The sequence below is a fragment of the Neolamprologus brichardi genome, chromosome 22 (genome assembly GCF_056152115.1).
Source record: "Neolamprologus brichardi isolate AB-2024 chromosome 22, ASM5615211v1, whole genome shotgun sequence".
NCBI classification, from domain to species: Eukaryota; Metazoa; Chordata; class Actinopteri; order Cichliformes; family Cichlidae; genus Neolamprologus; species Neolamprologus brichardi.
Window position 1 is genome coordinate 26041755 of NC_142124.1, and position 17100 is coordinate 26058854.

At 40.3% G+C, this 17100-nt stretch overlaps 3 protein-coding genes across 6 annotated transcripts in view; 2 read left to right on the top strand and 1 right to left on the bottom strand.

Annotated features, from left to right (window-relative positions):
- The window catches only part of LOC118454527 (cAMP-dependent protein kinase inhibitor beta), a 31086-nt gene extending 27369 nt beyond the window's left edge, over positions 1–3717 (bottom strand). Inside the window, exon 1 of the mRNA XM_035909718.2 lies at positions 3381–3717. The gene's annotated coding sequence lies outside the window, so the exon portion shown is untranslated. The remainder of the gene's footprint in view (positions 1–3380) is intronic.
- A 2164-nt stretch (positions 3718–5881) lies between these two features.
- serinc2 (serine incorporator 2) lies at positions 5882–14202 on the top strand. Its single transcript, XM_087835004.1, has 10 exons — positions 5882–6026; positions 8504–8665; positions 8861–9048; positions 9216–9295; positions 9881–10018; positions 10329–10498; positions 11519–11609; positions 11770–11923; positions 13263–13478; positions 13562–14202. Exons 1-10 carry the CDS (start codon positions 5988–5990, stop codon positions 13698–13700), a joined length of 1377 nt encoding a protein of 458 aa, XP_087691130.1. The 5' UTR covers positions 5882–5987; the 3' UTR covers positions 13701–14202.
- Positions 14203–16876: 2674 nt separating this feature from the next.
- The window catches only part of hivep3a (HIVEP zinc finger 3a), a 54952-nt gene continuing 54728 nt past the window's right edge, over positions 16877–17100 (top strand). For 2 of the 4 annotated variants that reach the window (XM_087834919.1, XM_087834920.1), the window contains exon 1: positions 16877–17037. The gene's annotated coding sequence lies outside the window, so the exon portion shown is untranslated. Of the gene's footprint in view, positions 17067–17100 lie in introns of all 4 variants that reach the window. The other 2 variants (XM_087834921.1, XM_087834924.1) reach the window with 2 other exon arrangements.

Genomic DNA, 17100 nt, shown 5'->3' on the forward strand with positions numbered 1-17100 from the left:
CAATAACTATCTGCTCTGACCAGAGTTGGCAGAGCATGAACAAGAATAAAAGTATCTTGTTTATGTCACAGCCTGGGTCTCTGACCCAGCGCTCTGAGTTCATTTTGTATTTGTCTCATTTTAGATTTGTGATTAGTTAGTGTCATTCCTATTTAGCTTTAGTTAAGGAAAGGCAGTTATTATTTATTGTTTCCTTGGTTTCTATGTTTGAGTTCTTGTATCGTTCATCACGTGTTAGGTCTGTTAAGCCTGTGTTGTCATGTCTAGTTTCAGTGTTTCCTGTTTTATTTTGAAGGAGTCGTGTGTTCTTTGTTCATTGTATTTAGTTTCACTTCCCCTGTCCTGTCATTAGGCTCATGTCAGTCAGCTATTCCTCCATGTGTTCCCACTTCCCCTAATCACCTCCTGTGTATTTAAGTCCTCTGTTTTCAGTGTGTCATTGTCAGATCGTCTGCTTTGTTTGCAAGCCAAGAAGTTGTGTCAAGTTTCCTCATGTCAAGTCCACGTTCCTGTTGTAGGTTTTTAGTTAATTTAGCTCACCCAGTTTAGTTTATTGTTAGCCTTGCATTTTGACTTTTGTTTACAGTTATTTTGCCAGCCTCAATAAATGGCTCGTTTTCTGTTATTCAAGTCATGTTTCACATTTTGTTTCCGTCTGCATTTGGGTCCATCCTTCACTCTACACACAGTCCGCCCTGCTGATTGTGACAGTTTAGGCCAAGTTACTAGTAGCTCATAACCTAAGATAGATGCTGTTCATTACCCAGGTTTCTGTCATAAAATGGAATTCATTTGCCATTTAGGTTAAAGCCCAATGTATATAGGATTATATGTATATAGGATTTTTAAGATCAATGTCAGTAACAATATTTGGTGATTTTAAAAATCCAAAATATTCTAATATATCAGCCAGGTTTTGGTTTTTTTGCTCTTTTAGACACACAAAACATAAACAGATTTCCCTAACATTTGTTATGTGTACTATACTCTTTGACGCTCTCCATTCAGCTGGTTGTTGTGTTTATGTATGGGGTTGCAAACGTATGTTTTCCTAATACTGCTGAGTGCCCTCTGGTGGAAAACTGTACAACATAAAATAATGTACAATGTAAAATGTTCCCTTATTAGCAAATAGATCAGCAAATAGTTAACATCAGTCAATAATACTGGCCTACCAATAAAAATCAGATCGGCTCTATTTTTTGTTTTAAACCGAGAATTACGCAACTGTTACCCACTTCCAAATTTCTGGTATCATACTGGGAGTTGAATGAAACCTAAACAGCCCCACTAAGTAATGACAATATTCTTCAAATAGCTAGAAACACAACTTTAGATAAATGCTAATCTTGCTGAGGCAGTTGTTTGCCAACACTGCTGTGACTATACAGTATAAAAGGTTACAATAGGTCTTTTTTTTAACATCAAAAGGATTCCTTTTGTAGAAGAACGAATAAGTTACAATGAACACGACCAAAACTCAAAAATAAATGAATAAAAAATAATAACAACACGAGCAGGGTTTGGTAATCTTTACAAAAGCGCTATTTTACAACAATTTCTGACATAAAAAAAGAAAAAGTACGGAGCCTTGAGACATAATGGAGCGTTATAATACCTGCTTATTAAGCCATGTCTATTGTCTCAAAAAAAGTTTAACTGCTGTAACAAATTTTCCGATGTTGGAATAAATAAAGTACATGCTGTCTAATTCAATTCACTTTTATTTATACAGTGTCAAATGACAACAACAGTTGCCTCAAGGAGCTTTGTACTCTAAGGTCTAATCTTATCTTAATGAAGTCGCCACCGCCTATTAAGTATAAATTAACCTATCGATATATATTAATATTCTACCACATGTGACTATTCTGCAGTTGGCTGGTCTGGTTAGGAGGATTATTTAACACTTTATAAAATTATTAACTATAATCACTGCAATATTTGATTATTTTAAGAAAAAATGTGTTGGCCCACATTGAAATAGAGTAACTAGAAAGCTCTGCGGGCCACTTTGAGCCTTACCTGTCCAAGAACAAATAAAATTAAAAGTATTCCATTTCATAACAAATAGCAGCCCAACAGCTTTGAAAATAGTCAATTTTAATTTAATGAAGACAAACTATATATGTGTCTACATCCACTGCTATTGAGGTTCAGCAAAATCAAGAGTTTAATTTTCACATTCCTTTAGTGGTTTTGTCAAAAACAAAGGGAGCCACTGGTTTGAGACCGCATTGCCCACACAGCGTGATTGACAGGTATCACTGCATCACAGAGACCAAAAAAAAAGAACTGAGGCTGATTCTCAAACATGACCTCATGGTGATGTAATTAACACAGGGTGAAATCATAAATTGAAACCAAGTGCCTCGGAGCTAAAATGACTATGAAAAATAGCAAGGCTCTGCTAACACCCAGGCCGACCCCGGACTGCAATTTCTTTACCTGACATTGTACAACTAAGATTCACTACAGAGCTCGTGCAAGACGATGCAACACAGAGAGGCAGGCAGATAGGGTTTTAAATCCTGAGCTGTTTTTGGGAACATGTTTAGCTTCACCAAAGCATAAAGACTGAGGCTTGTTCAAGGCCCTTTGCTCACTAGGGAGGTCTGAAACTCATATGAATGTGAAATGACGGTGTGCTGAGGATAAGGACAAACATAGCAAGGCTATTAAGAGTTTAGTAGATTAAAGGGTTTAACAGTGTCACCTGTTAATATATAACAGGCAGGTATGAAGCATTATAAAAGATTAATTTTAGTGAAGGTTTAGAGTTTCAAGCCTCTTGTAGTGATGTTTGTGGTAGATTATGTATCTGTATCCTTATGAAAAAAAGGTGTCCTTTAAAATGAAACCAAAAGCCTGTTCTCCTGCGAACATTTATCCATGTTTTCAATCATTTTTAACGCAGCCTGAGAATTATCCCAACACTTCATGCCTGAAGGTCACAGTTTACCCACCTTTTAATAAACCAAAGCAGATAATCCAGCTACCATCAACCTCGCTGCTGGGAGCCTGTGGCATTTTTATGTGAACAGCTGATGCGCTCAGTGCTACCAGCTCATACGGAGTTGACAGGTAGGCTGCTGGAGTTGACACCTGTCAACGTTTACAATAAGGTGCTGTTCGGTTTGAACGAGCCTTCAGCTGGTGCCAGATGTGAATGCTGGTAGATAAGTCGATGCTCCTGTTGCTTTCTCTCTCTCTTTTTTAATCACTTTCGGCGCACATAATGGCTCCAGCATGCCTTTAATCTATGGAACCAGCAGCTCTCCTGCAGTCAGCCTCGGAGGCACATGAGCAGGCAACAGTCTGCTGTCCTACCTGTGGAGCAGAACAAGTGTAGGTATATGTGCTCAACGACGAACACTCACCAACTGATTTCAGTGCGCTTCAGGCGAGGGGGGGGGGATAAGGGACCTCCAAGGAGTAAGAAGTTGGAATTAGCCGCCAGCCACCATCTTCCGCAGGGACGAAGAAGAGAATGTGCGCAGTGTCAAGGAGTCCGTCCGATACGACACACCACACCGCCTCATTCCAGATGACAGCGCCGGACCCGAGGCACGGTGGACTAAATGATGAGCGGTGACAGCACACGGACAGAGGAGCGCTTCACTGTGCGCTCAGCAGCGGCAACAAGAGGCGGGTCAAGACGCACGCGCTTAGGCCGGGAGATACAGGAAGAGAGGGGAACTCGGCCTTCAAAATAAGAGCAACAGCAAGCGTTAGAAAAAGTAGGCAAGATGACATAAACAGAGAGATTCATTGAATATATGGATTAAAAAAAATAAAGCAGTACTTAGTTGTAATGTCAAGTAATTTTACAATGACAGCAAATCCGCTTTGTATTTAGTGGACGACAGTGACAGCCATAAAAAGTTAAAAACAAGCAGGAGGGATTTGGAAAGCTTGAAGAGTTTGACTAAATAAAATAGAAAATGTGAAAACAATCAATTAAAAATATGCAAATAACATATAGATGATTTATTATTATTTTTATTATTGATAACAACAACAACAATAATAATAACATAAGTTAAAGGGCAGACATGTGCGGCTGAGTGTAAGGAGGTGCAAAGTGCAAACCAAAACACAAGTGTACAAGAATGGCAACCTTACATAATAACCTTTGTAAGCCTTTGGCTACTGTATCATTTTCTACTTACCAAATACATATTGACCGTTTTCTCTTCCTTAATTTTTGAAAACCCTTCATGACAAAATTATCGCAGATTTTTAATAATCATGAAATCAACACAAACCAATTATCGTGATCAAAACAAATTCTACCTCTTAATATTATTGATTTTGCCTTCTGTAATCTGTTTTCTACAGTCATTGATCGGAATAGCTTTATTTTATTTTGAAGGTAATTTGCTACAGTTTCCGTTGTTACTTTTCTTTTCTGGGCTTAGTCTTGTGGCTCAAAGGTTTGTACCATTGTTTTATGAGTGAGGGGTGCGCCTTTTTTATACGTTCAGATGATCAGAAGCAGTATCGCTTGTTTACATGCTCTTAGACTAAATCAGATAAGTCCACCATATGTCTTTAGTCCTAAATACCACAAATATTTCAATCCTTCTTACTGCAGAGATTGCAGTGAGACTGCAATATGCATGCCAAGGCTGTTTAAGGCTTCCACCTTAAAACATTAAGAGAAGAAGAGCGATGCTGTAACAGCAAAGCGCTTTCTGAGGTTGTTTTAGTCAACAGGCAATTTTACACTCTAAATACTTTGTTCAGTGGACCTCTTATTATGGCATCAAATGACATCTAGAACAAGTCTAATGACAGGACACGGAATATTTGGAAAAACATCGGATTGATTATAGTCATGATTTTATGTATCAAACGGTTTGATTTGAACATCATTTTATCTGGTAGAGAAAGCAAGTGTGAAGAGGCGGAAAATAGATCCTTGCACCGTAACAAATTACTCACAGCTGAACACCTTCACCGCGTCCCTGAAGGTCAGGCACACAAACAGATGGAGGTTTGCACCCTACTGCTTTAAACTCACCTTCAGTTTTTTTTAATTTACTTTTACTTTTTCTTTTCTTTTTTTATTTGTGCTGTAAGGTGTAATAAATCAAATAAACATGTATTTAACATTTCTTTACCACAAAGACATTAAATGTTAAGGCATTTAAAGGAACACTATAAAATGATCACTAGAATTAAAATATCAATAAAATGGATGACGACACAACACCCTATGGTTTTAGAGAACACACTAAAACTATAGAGTGTTCTCTAAACTATAGCGTATCTCATTAAAACAGATACGCTATACAACATAACAGGAAACATGTTTTTCATATAATAAAATCATTGTTAATAATAATGATAATACTATTTAATGTTGTCTTTCTGTTTTTTTAATGACTTGACCATAGTTCACCGAGAAATTTAGTAGGGAATTCTAAGAAAACGTGATGTACGTTTTGGTTTAGGTGTTTGAAGGCCTGTAAAAGAAGGGCGTTTTCGCCATTGCGCATTAGCACATAATTGGCCACCTTTCTGGAGGGACAACTCACGGATCCAATCACAATAGGTTTTGGATGGCCAAAAGCCAAATATCTGGTTACTAACAGTAACGCCCCAGAGAAAACTGTCATGCGCGCAGTTTTACCCAATTTAGCCAAGCAGTGCCGGAAGTACAGTCGATTAGGCGTCAAAGTAAAACAGAGCAGCCACAGTTTTAACAGCAACACAACGTTCCGCGGATTATTTGTATTTCATATGAGGATGTAAACTAATGCAAACATGTATGATTAACTGAAATATTTGTGTTTTAAGCTATGGATTATACCTGAATTATGTACGTGCAGACAAAGAAGTTTTTAATTTGAAGATCTCGTGCGGACGTCTGTCACTGTGTTCCGTGTAATTAACCTGACTCCATTGTTTTGCGTCAGTTTCTTCCTGAACTTTTCGAGCTTTGAGGACTTTTACCGAGACTTTTACGGAATTAAAACATCATGGGTGCTTGTTTGGCTCTGGGTTCACTCGGAAGTTGTGTAAGTATAGATTTGCCGGTTGTCGTGTTGGCAAATGAAATACGTAGTCGTTTTTAAACGTCTTTATTTCTTTGTTTTTATCTAATTCTTTTGCCTTGCTTTACTAGACAGGCCGACATTAGGCAAGGGAAATGACACAACTTCAAGTGAAACTACTAAAATTAGATTAGTTTCCTTTAGCCTACTGACAAACTCAACACTACACATGTCCTGTGACATTTACTTTGATCTTATACTTTCTTTAATGTTCTAAAGAAATCGGTGCTGGATAGTTGAATTCGAGGGACGTCGGAATTATCAACTTTCTGAAGCGTTTTAGCAGATAAAGTGAGTAACTTGGTTTGGTGTTTTAGACTGACGATGAATGGTGAGTTTAGACAGGTGGAGAAAGGTTTGCGGCTACGACCCACATCATTTCAGTCAGTACATCGGTAGACGACGCTGCTAGCTGTCCAAGATGGAGTTTCCGGAGTTCCCCCAGATATAAAGTCACGTGCCATATAAAAAAAACCCAGCATCACTGTTTGTGCTGTTCATGTGCAAGTGATGATCTAGTTTTTGAGACTTCTGACACAACATATTGTGATGTAAACAAACGTTTTTAATGACTTGTTCAAACTGAAATCAAACGTAAGTGAAGACGTCATTCAGTGGGAACTGATTAGATTACCCCTCGGCAATTTGAAGATTGTGATCTGTGTTTCAAAGCATATACAAAACTTCCAAGACAACGGAATTTTGAGTTTTTCAAGCACTACTTTAACATTGTATTTGTTTATTTTAACTGCCATATTCAAATATCGGATCCAGGGTCGGTAGCTAACACTAAATCCTGTCACAGGTTGGAACATTTAAAGTATGAGAGATGGTTCTGCAAGGAAAATGTAGCGAACGAATGTCCTAAAACAAAATCCAAGCTCGCAGCTTTTGAACTTTTGACTTTTTAACACACTCAGATGACGTCACTTCCTCGTCGCGGTGTCATCTAAAGTCACAGTGGTGTGTTTTGGGCGCAGGAATACGTTGTGATGTGGTGGACCATAGATCACGTCAACCAAAACCGAAACTTTTTTTTCTCATTCTGATGACCACATTTGCCAAGAAGAGGAAATCATTCATGCTGTTAAGGACAGAGTCTGAGATTTATTGCAGTTTCTAAGAGCTGGAAATGTGGAAATGACTACAGTGTGAAATATAATACAGTATTCTGATTCCAAGAAGCCAGACATTGCTTTTTCACTCTCTTTGTTAGTTCAATCGTTGTACCTGTTTATTTAATGGGGAGTGTTTTTTTTTTTGTTTGTTTGTTTTGCTTGTTGACACAGTAACGCTGACCTAAAAATATTCAAGCATAAAAAGGCGCCTTAATCAGAGAGTTGAACCATTTTTGTGTCTACACATAACAGATACATTAGCAAAGTAAACAACTGCCGATTCCTGGTGTTCCTGGATAAAAACAGAACACACTACCAGTCATGGATTGGCCTCCGCAGAGCTCAGACCTCAACATTAGTGAAGCAGCAGCAGTGGGATCATCCTGACAGGAAACAAAGTAAAAGGCTGGTAACATCCAAAGAAGAGCTTTCAATGACCTTCAGTAAGCCTGGAGAACTATTCCTGCAGATGAAGGAAATGACAAGAAAGCCTGCCTAAGAGTGATGAGGCTGTGTTAAAGAATGAAGGTGGTCATACCAAATACTGCCGTTCAAGCGGTTTCTCTCTAAATGTGGCACTAAATCCACCATCTGGAAGAGATTCTAGGTGTGCTGAAGTTTGCCATTCACCTTTTCTCATGTTGTACAGTAAAACCAAAATATTTAATTAGTTGACATATGCATGGTAATCACAGCAGGTTTCTTCTGGCAGTCTTGGAGAAACTTCACGATTGGGTTTAATACATGTGTCACTGACTTGGTCAGCTGTTCAGTTCATGCTGTTTGTTGCCAGCACTCGGTGGCGCAGGCCCGGCTCAGCCATAGAAACCGAATGCTTTTCAGCGCAGCTGCAGTGTTTACACCCTGGGCTCGTGTCCTCTGGAGCATGCTTATATTTAGTGAAGGATGGCTGCTCTCAGCTACAGTCTCCGCCTCGGTGCTTCATACACCTCTCAGCAGCAAGCCGTGAATCATGCAAAAGTCCTGTGTGATCCGGTTTGCAGCGCCGGATCAGAAACAGAAAGGAGGAGAGATTTGTTATGGTGGCATCTCTAATCACAGACTTGATTAGTACCACAGGAAGGAAAGAATGGCTTGTCATTGCTCTCCTGAAAACATGCAGAAGAAAGAGAAAGATGGTTGCCCCTGACAGCAGCAGCAGTATCTTTTTTTGTTGTTGTTTTTGTTTTTCCCCCCTCCTAACCACAGTGTTTGCAAGCCATGCATGCATTATCCTGATTATCCTACACCCCCCGAGTCCTATCCCTGAGTTGCATAAAATATGAAGCTGTCCTGATATTTCTCTCTTTCGTCCTTCTCCAGGCATCCTGTTTGTGCGGCTCGGCCTCCTGCCTGCTGTCATCATGTTGCCCTTCCACATACAACTCCACCATCAGCCGGCTGGCCTTCTCCTTCCTGCTGCTGCTGGGCACGCTGGTGTCCATCATCATGATTCTGCCAGGCATGGAGGAAAATCTTAAAAAGGTTGAATGAGATTTAATGGCTATGAACACAGTTTGTTAACCGCTGTAATCCATCAACACAGATATTTCAAAGTGACCTAACTGGATGTTTGAATTGGGTTATTTTATCCCAGAGCTTCCTGATGAATCTAGATGAATCAGTTGTATCCCACCGTTGCCCTTTCACCCTTTAATTTCCTATTTGCGTTCACGTCAGATTCCAGGGTTCTGCGTCGGCGGTTCGAGCATATTTGGGACAGAGAACAAGGTGAACTGTGACATCATCGTGGGCTACAAGTCTGTGTACCGCATGTGCTTTGCCATGGCCTGCTTCTTCTTCCTCTTCTCCATCATCATGATCCGAGTGCGCAGCAGCAAGGATCCCCGAGCAGCCATCCAGAACGGGTTAGTGCTGCAGCTTTGTTTTCTCTGCTCCACGTTGCCACAGCATGCTGCACTCTGGTGGCCAAACGTGGACACTGCACCTTTTAAGAATGCGTTTGCGCAAACACTGATAAACCGGTTTGCTGTGTGTACATAGATGGAATAACATTGATTTTTTTTTCCCTCAGTTTCTGGTTCTTCAAGTTTCTGGTGCTGGTTGGTATAACTGTGGGAGCGTTCTTCATTCCAGATGGAGACTTTAATACAGGTATGGTTTTAGCCACAGTGAGGACAGTTCTGATAAAATTAGAGATGAATCTTAATGTCCGTAGTTAAACTTTTTGAAATTCTGTGAAAATGGAAACTTAAAGTGGGGACTTATATTACCGGTATTCAGTTACATACCATTGTATTGTTTAGTGTATTAGTCCATAACTGATGTAGAGTATGACATTCAGTAGTATCTACATTTTTTTTTTGATATGTCTAAAAGTTGGTATGAACCCAATAGTCTTGGCATAAATTTCCCACAATGCTGTGCAGCATTGACAGATTCCTGGACAGCGACAGAGAAGAGAGCTGAGCTCTAACGTCAGTACCTCATAAAATTAAGTCTTTCAGTATAAAAGTTTTAGCTTTGTTGTGATAGATCTTTCAGAGTTGTTTATCAGTACAGGGCTTATCTCACATGAATTTGCATTACCATGGAAACGTGTCTTATCTGTTAGACCTGATCAGATTTTAATGACGATGCTCCTGATCCAGATTCATGTTGTTGTAAACAAATGTCTGTAACACCACACAGAAAGCAAACTTGTGGAAACCTAACCGATCTCATTCTGTCTGCTACAAGTGTGGTATTACTTCGGCATGGTGGGCTCCTTCATCTTCATCATCATCCAGCTCATCCTACTGATTGACTTTGCCCATTCCTGGAACCAGTCCTGGCTCGAGAAGGCGGAGGAAGGAAACACCAAGTGCTGGTTTGCAGGTATAATACTACCAGATCTTCAAGTGATAGTTCTGTGGAGAAGCTGGAGTTTCCCAGATAAGGGATAGTACGGGATATTATGTAAGATTAGGCTATGTATATACTACATGTACTACTTTTTTTTCCTTAATCATTATACAGATAATTTATCTTCATAAAAGCCACTGAACTAACTTTGAGGTTGTGCTGTAAAAGTCTAGGATTTTGATCAAGAAGCTGATACTTCAGTGAGTCAGTGTTACTATACGACCCAGCGACGTGTCACTTTAAAATGATTGTCTCTGATTCTGTTCTTGTGTTGTCCCCACAGCTCTCCTCTCCGTCACCTTCATCAACTACGCTTTGGCGTTTACAGCCGTTGTGCTCTTCTATATCTTTTACACCCAACTTGACGACTGCACAGAGCACAAAGTCTTCATCAGCCTCAACCTCATATTCTGCATCATTGTGTCCATTGTGTCCATTCTGCCCAAAGTCCAGGTGATGTAGAAACTTGAGGAGATAGACGTTAAGAGACTTCTATAATTTACAGAAAAAGCTGCTGCCACATTAATGTGGTGGCCCTGAGAGGTCAGACGGATTGGAACTTAAGAAAAAACTTGCAAAACACGACGGCAGTGATTCTGGGGTCGCAATAACACCACGGACCAGCTGCAGGAATCACAGGAAGGATTGCACTGAGATACACTTAGAAGAAACTGAGGGTTCATCAGTGTCGTAGGGAGAAAAAGATGCAAGTTTTAAAGACATGATTCATATAACACCGTAGATACATTTGCTATTAGCTGTTCACTGTTAGCTTGTCACTTCCACAGCTGTTCTGTCATGTTACTGTCTCCCTAGAAACGTTGAACACAGAAACGCTGTTGTGTTTTGTAATTATTTTTTTGTAGCTTTTGCATCATTTTTTTCACTCTTTCCAGTGTGTTTTATTCAATTCCATTGTGTTTTGTGTGCTTTTGGAGCACTTTTCTGTTTGCGGTGCATTTGACCTCTCAGGGCCACCATATGTTAAAGCCCAGACAACTTCACTGGAGCATTGTCTGCCGCTCACTGTGCCGTAGCAAAGAAAGTGAGAAAGAAATCACTGAAAAGACTTTTCTCATGAGAGAAGATCAGTAATCAGGTGACGAATTCAGGCTATTACAGCTGTCCAGTGTAATGTTAAATTAAATTTGTTTGAGTTCACTTCTAACTTCAGTTACTTGCACTTGATGTGATTTTATTTGATAATCAGGTTTGTGTTAATGATAAAATGACTTTGTGGGCTGGTACTATGATGGAGCTTCACTCAAACTGCATTTTTACAAAAACAATATTCACTAACTATTGCTAACTGCTTTGTACACACTCACTCAGATGGATGTAGCAGGGGCAAGCTCAGTATCTTGTCCAAAGACACAGACCTGCAGACTGCAAGAGCAGGGCCACACCGCTGACCTTTTGATTAACAGACGCTGCCTTCTTTTCTAACGTTTGGCTTTCTCCACGTCTCCACAGGAGGCACAGCCCACCTCAGGTCTGCTTCAGGCCTCCCTCATCTCCCTTTACACCATGTATGTCACCTGGTCAGCCATGTCCAACAACCCCAGTAAGTCCAATAATTGAGCCACTGTATGGCTGCAGTGTATTCAAAGCTAAAGAAAACAAGTACACATGTTTTTCGAGCTACATGCTGTTGTGGTCTTAATGGAGACAATTCTCATCACTAACTGTTAGTGCTCACCCGAATTCCTGCTTTCCCACCTCAGACCGGAAGTGTAACCCCAGCCTGTTGAGCTTGGTCCAATCCAGCAGCCCAACTCCAGCACCAGGACCCACCTCAGCCCCCGGCACCACCCAGTGGTGGGATGCGCAAGGCATCGTGGGATTGATCATTTTCCTGTTCTGCACTCTTTACGCCAGGTATTTTACTGCTGCTGCTGAAAGAAAAGAAGTGTTTGATGTATTATCAAACTCTGCCTGTCAGTGGGGTCATACAATATCAAAAATACTTCAGATTGAAGCAAATCAACATGTTTACACACACGATTGTGTTGATTAAGCAGCGGAAGTGTAAAAAAGGAACCCTGCTGTTCATCCAAATGACTATACTGGATTCTTGTAGTACATAAATGCTACTAGTTTTTAGAAAAGGACAATAATGGAAGCATAGAGGATGTTTAAGTTGTGCTGCTGTTGATAGAGATTTTCAAGCAAGGTCAGTGAGTCAGTGCAGGAAGAGAGATGAGCAGTAGTGTAGTGGCAATTCCTTTTGTTTGACAAACCAAACATCCCACAATTAAAAGTCCACAAGCCACTGCTGCACTGAGATACTATTTCGTACGCAGGCAAAAGAAGTCCACTGTCCAAACTTGAAAGTTGCGTTTTTATGGTTTATTTATCCAGTTTGGCAAGCAATAACAAGATCCTTTTTTTTTTTGTTACTTCCTGCTGCTTCTCCTGCTCTGGTAAAAAACCATAGGCCCACCCCAGTGCATGCTGGCCCTCTACCAGTCTCTTTATTTATAGAAAACAAAATGGCCCTACAGCTCTTCCTGACTATTTTAACAAAGTAACATCAAACAAACTTTGAAACAAAATATTAACCAACAAATAACTTGTAAATAAACCCCAAAATATAAGTAAACTAACAACAAATTTCAAAATAATAAAAAATAAGAACAAATAGCTCCAACAAGTAGCATTAAAGAGGATTCAGACTCTCAGAATGTAAAACTTTAAGTAAGCCAGCAGATTTTACCAGCAATCTGGACTAAAACTGATTAGTCAAGTACTCGCGTGTACAAGTACTGTGTTCATATTTACTTATCAGACAGGTTCAGTGTTGTAAGCCCCAACCACCAAATTTCAGAAAGTATCACCTCCATGAACAGAAAACCTTTACGGGGTTAAAAGTTCATGTGACAACTGAGAGAGAGACAACTGCAGGATACATTTCTTCTTCGTTAGATACAAAAAGACCCATCAAACATGCTGGTGAATAATGGAGTGGCCAAAAATAGAATGATTTGTTTGCATGTGGCATTGAATTGTTGCTGTAAAAAATCTACTTTGTAATAAACACGCCACAAACTCCACACACAGAAACGTAGAAAAAAAAAATACATAAAAAATCTAAATATTCACTTGGTTCAAAATGGAAACCAGTTCAAAACCAGTTCGTCTGCATCCACAATAAGAAGCTGCTGAAATTTGCTGCTGTCTGTGAAAAGTGAGTTTTTCATGCTGTTCCCCATCACAGCATCCGCTCGTCCAACAATGCTCAAGTGAACAGACTGATGCAGACTGAGGAAGGTCAGGGTCTGACCGCCAGCGAAGAGGCCCCTGAGGGGGAGGACGGAGTCCGACGGGCTGTGGACAATGAGGAAGATGGAGTGACCTACAGCTACTCCTTCTTCCACTTCAGTCTCTTTCTGGCCTCGCTCTACATCATGATGACGCTCACAAACTGGTACAAGTAAGTATGTCTTGTTTGCTGCCACTACACCTTAAAGAGGTTTGCTTCTCTCCCAGTGCTGACTGTCTCTTGTGATTCTCTAGGCCTGACACTGACACCCACGCCATGCAGACCAGCATGCCAGCCGTCTGGGTGAAGATCAGCTCCAGCTGGATCGGCTTGGGCCTCTATCTCTGGACTCTGGTGGCTCCGCTGGTGCTCCCTGACAGGGATTTCAGCTAAAAGCCGCCATCTGCACTTTTGCCATTTGTACCTTAAGTAAAGAAAGCTTTTGCTTAAACTTGTTCTGCTTGGATGTTGTACAGAAACAGAGCTTAAGAGCTTTAATCACATTCCAGTTTGTCACCTCAGGTAATTTTTCCTCATTCTCCACTGTTGCAAATATAATTGAAAGCACTATATGCCTTTTATAGGTCATTACCAAATTAATGCTGATTTCTATGGGGAATGGTGTTTCACTACATTTACATCATACTTTTTTTAATCATTGACTCTGTTTCAGTGTGATGGGAACATGTTTAGGTTTCTAAGATGTATTTGAGTTACCCTTTGTTTTTTTTTTCACACTTTTGTCCACTTCACATATTGTGCCTTTTAAATGTTTTGCACACATTTGATATCTGTAAAAGTCTTTTGACATGTAGCTTTCACTAAAGTTGCTTCCTCAACCGGCTGATTTGGGTTTTTTTTCCAATATAAGTAATAAAGCTGACATTCTTTTAAACCTGTATGCAGTAATATTACTGTCCTGCAGATGGTACTGTTCTCCCTTTAACTCCAGCATGATTAGCAACATTGTTTGATTTTAATTATTGCAAAGTCTATAAAGATGTGTTGTACTTTTATATATAGACTTTTTCAAATTTATTTATTAGGCTTCAAACACTTTATGCTGCCTGCTGAACTCTGACTGGCAAACATTTCCAAATGCTTCACTGTTCGCTCTCCATTGATCACATGGTGCTGTGACGATGTTATTCACTGTGTTCCTTCTATGCGGAATTCTCTTGTCCAGCACAAACACAACCATTTGGCAAGTAGTGGTGGGGGAATGTGCTTTTTCCCATCACAAGATCAGCCTGAACAAGCTGCTTACACACAACTGTTTATTCAAGCTATCTTTTGGGGATGAGCAGCAAGTGACTGGCCTATAAAGTTTAGCCTAGAGACTGAACAGCAAATTTTCTCTTCAATGTGCTCATGACACTTTTGAATATTTTTCCAAGCACACAAAATTAAGATTTTCTTGCACTCTGGGTCCCCCCCGCTACATACACTCACTGTCCTACCTCTCTCCTGACCTCTTCCCCACATACTGGCAAGGTTTGGAACCAAAAATTTCAAATATGGATTTATCACGCCATAAAATCTGTTGCCACTGATTATCAATCCAGTTCTTATGAAAACAAATTTGAGCAAACTGCACCATTCTATAGCAGGTTAAGTTTTTAATAGTTACATAATACCAAAACACATATGTAAACAACATTTATTTAGGGCAATACAAATTGATATTTTAAACTCTTAGCATAATTTGTTAAAAAAAAAAATAAATCACAACATGACACAATAACATTAAGCCAGTGTTCCCATAAGGCTGACAGGTACAGCTTTGTTGACATAGGTCACTAAACGGGTTAATTTGCTGCAATGACTGGTTATGGGAGTAATCTGGCACTAGTACAGTTTGCACACATTAAAAACCACAAAATGCAGAATTTCTGGTCAAAGTTGTGATTTTGTGAATTGACCCATATTGATGTGGGTGACTGCCACTGCATCCCAAGCTCAGCTATGAGCAGCAGGCCAACCTAATGCTGTTATATAATGCAGAATGAGGCGCTGATCAGTTGCATAAGCCAGTTATAGGATCATGCTGTCATTGGGGACTCGCTGCTCTCCTCTCCCAGTAGTCCTTTGGTATTCTCAGCATTTCCCTAGGAGACCCTTCTCATCATCGTCATCACCATTGTCAACAGTGACTGCACCTCTAGTTATTGGAGGGTTTGAAGAACCTGGCAACCCATGTGGAAATAAACAAAAAGTACCGCCCTGGAGCCCTGTGACATATTTTAATAGGCAGCCCCAGCAGTCTTCATTACACTCATGTAGGACTTTCATCACAGATCCAAGCGTGTGAGGACTAAACATCAAGATAAAGGAAGCCAAAATCCTGGAGTAAAAACATATTTAAAAGTTTTACATATTAAATGAGTAAAAACATATTTAAAAGTTTCACATATTAAATTTCAGTATTCAAATCATCGATCCATCCTTATCCTTTTCAGGGTCGCGGGGGGCGCTGGAACCTATCCCAGCTGTCATAGGGCGAGAGGCAGGGTACACCCTGGACAGGTCGCCAGTCTGTCGCAGGGCCAACACACAGGGACAGACAACCATTCGCGCTCACATTCACTCGCACATTCACACCTAGTGGCAATTTGGATTATCCAATTAACCTATCCCCACAAGCTGCTTTGGACCGTGGGAGGAAGCCGGAGTACCCGGAGGGAACCCACGCAAACACGGGGAGAACATGCAAACTCCACACAGAAAGACCCCGGCCTGATGGTGGAATTGAACTCAGGACCTTCTTGCTGTGCGGCAACAGTGCTAACCACCGTGCCGCGTATTCAAATCAATAAAGTCAAATATGTTTTTGCATAATTAATGACTGCATCTCTCCTGCTAATGAGACTGCATTAAGAATGAGATCATTCTGCTGTCAACCCGTTTCAGCGATTCATTCTCTAAATCTTATTTTGTCATTTCACTATTTTGTTTTATTTTGCGCTGTAAATGCAGTGCGAGCCACTCAAAACGGAAAAAAGTCAGCATTCTTTGATTTAAGAAAACACAATGACAAATATAATATTCATGCCACAAATACAAATATATATATAAAAAACTCTCACGCGTCAGGAAAGAAATTAAGTAGTTTAACATGAACGTAGTTTGTTTGTCTAATGTTGTTGGGCTGTAACATTACTGTAAGGTGACGGGTCTCCTGGTGACGGGTCTCCTGGTAGCGCGCCTAGGTTTGTGTCTCGCGCTCCAGCGGTGGCATGACGTAGCCTTCAGTTAAGCTCGTCTTAATGATAAACACGCAAAACGGAAATTAAGCGACTAGACCACCAGAATAACTGCACAGAAACGTCACCGCGTTCGGATTTTATTGCTATTTATTAGCAAAACCTGTTTTACTGGTCCACGTATACTTCTTAATAAGTTACAAATGATTATGTGTTGAGGTGACTGGTGTTGCCTTAATTTTTTCTTCACTTCAGAAATATTATTACTGAAGGCTATTGAAGCTGTTCTTGCTTTCTTGTGCTTGTTTGTTTGAAAAGCAATGGCCGGAAATACTTCATTTTTAATTTACCGGACATTGACAGCAATGATGCTAGCGTGATGGCAAATTACAGCGCACACTTTTGGGGGAATTCGCTTCGTCCCGCTACAACTACCGCATCTGGACTGGACTAATTACGTTAGCTGGTAACAACTACGCTTCTTCTCCGCCTGGTGTGACACAGAAAGCTTCTGTCCGAGTCCACAGGTTAGGGAGCAGGAATTCGGCAGCTGGAGGTGTTACGATAAATTAGCATAAATACTATTATCT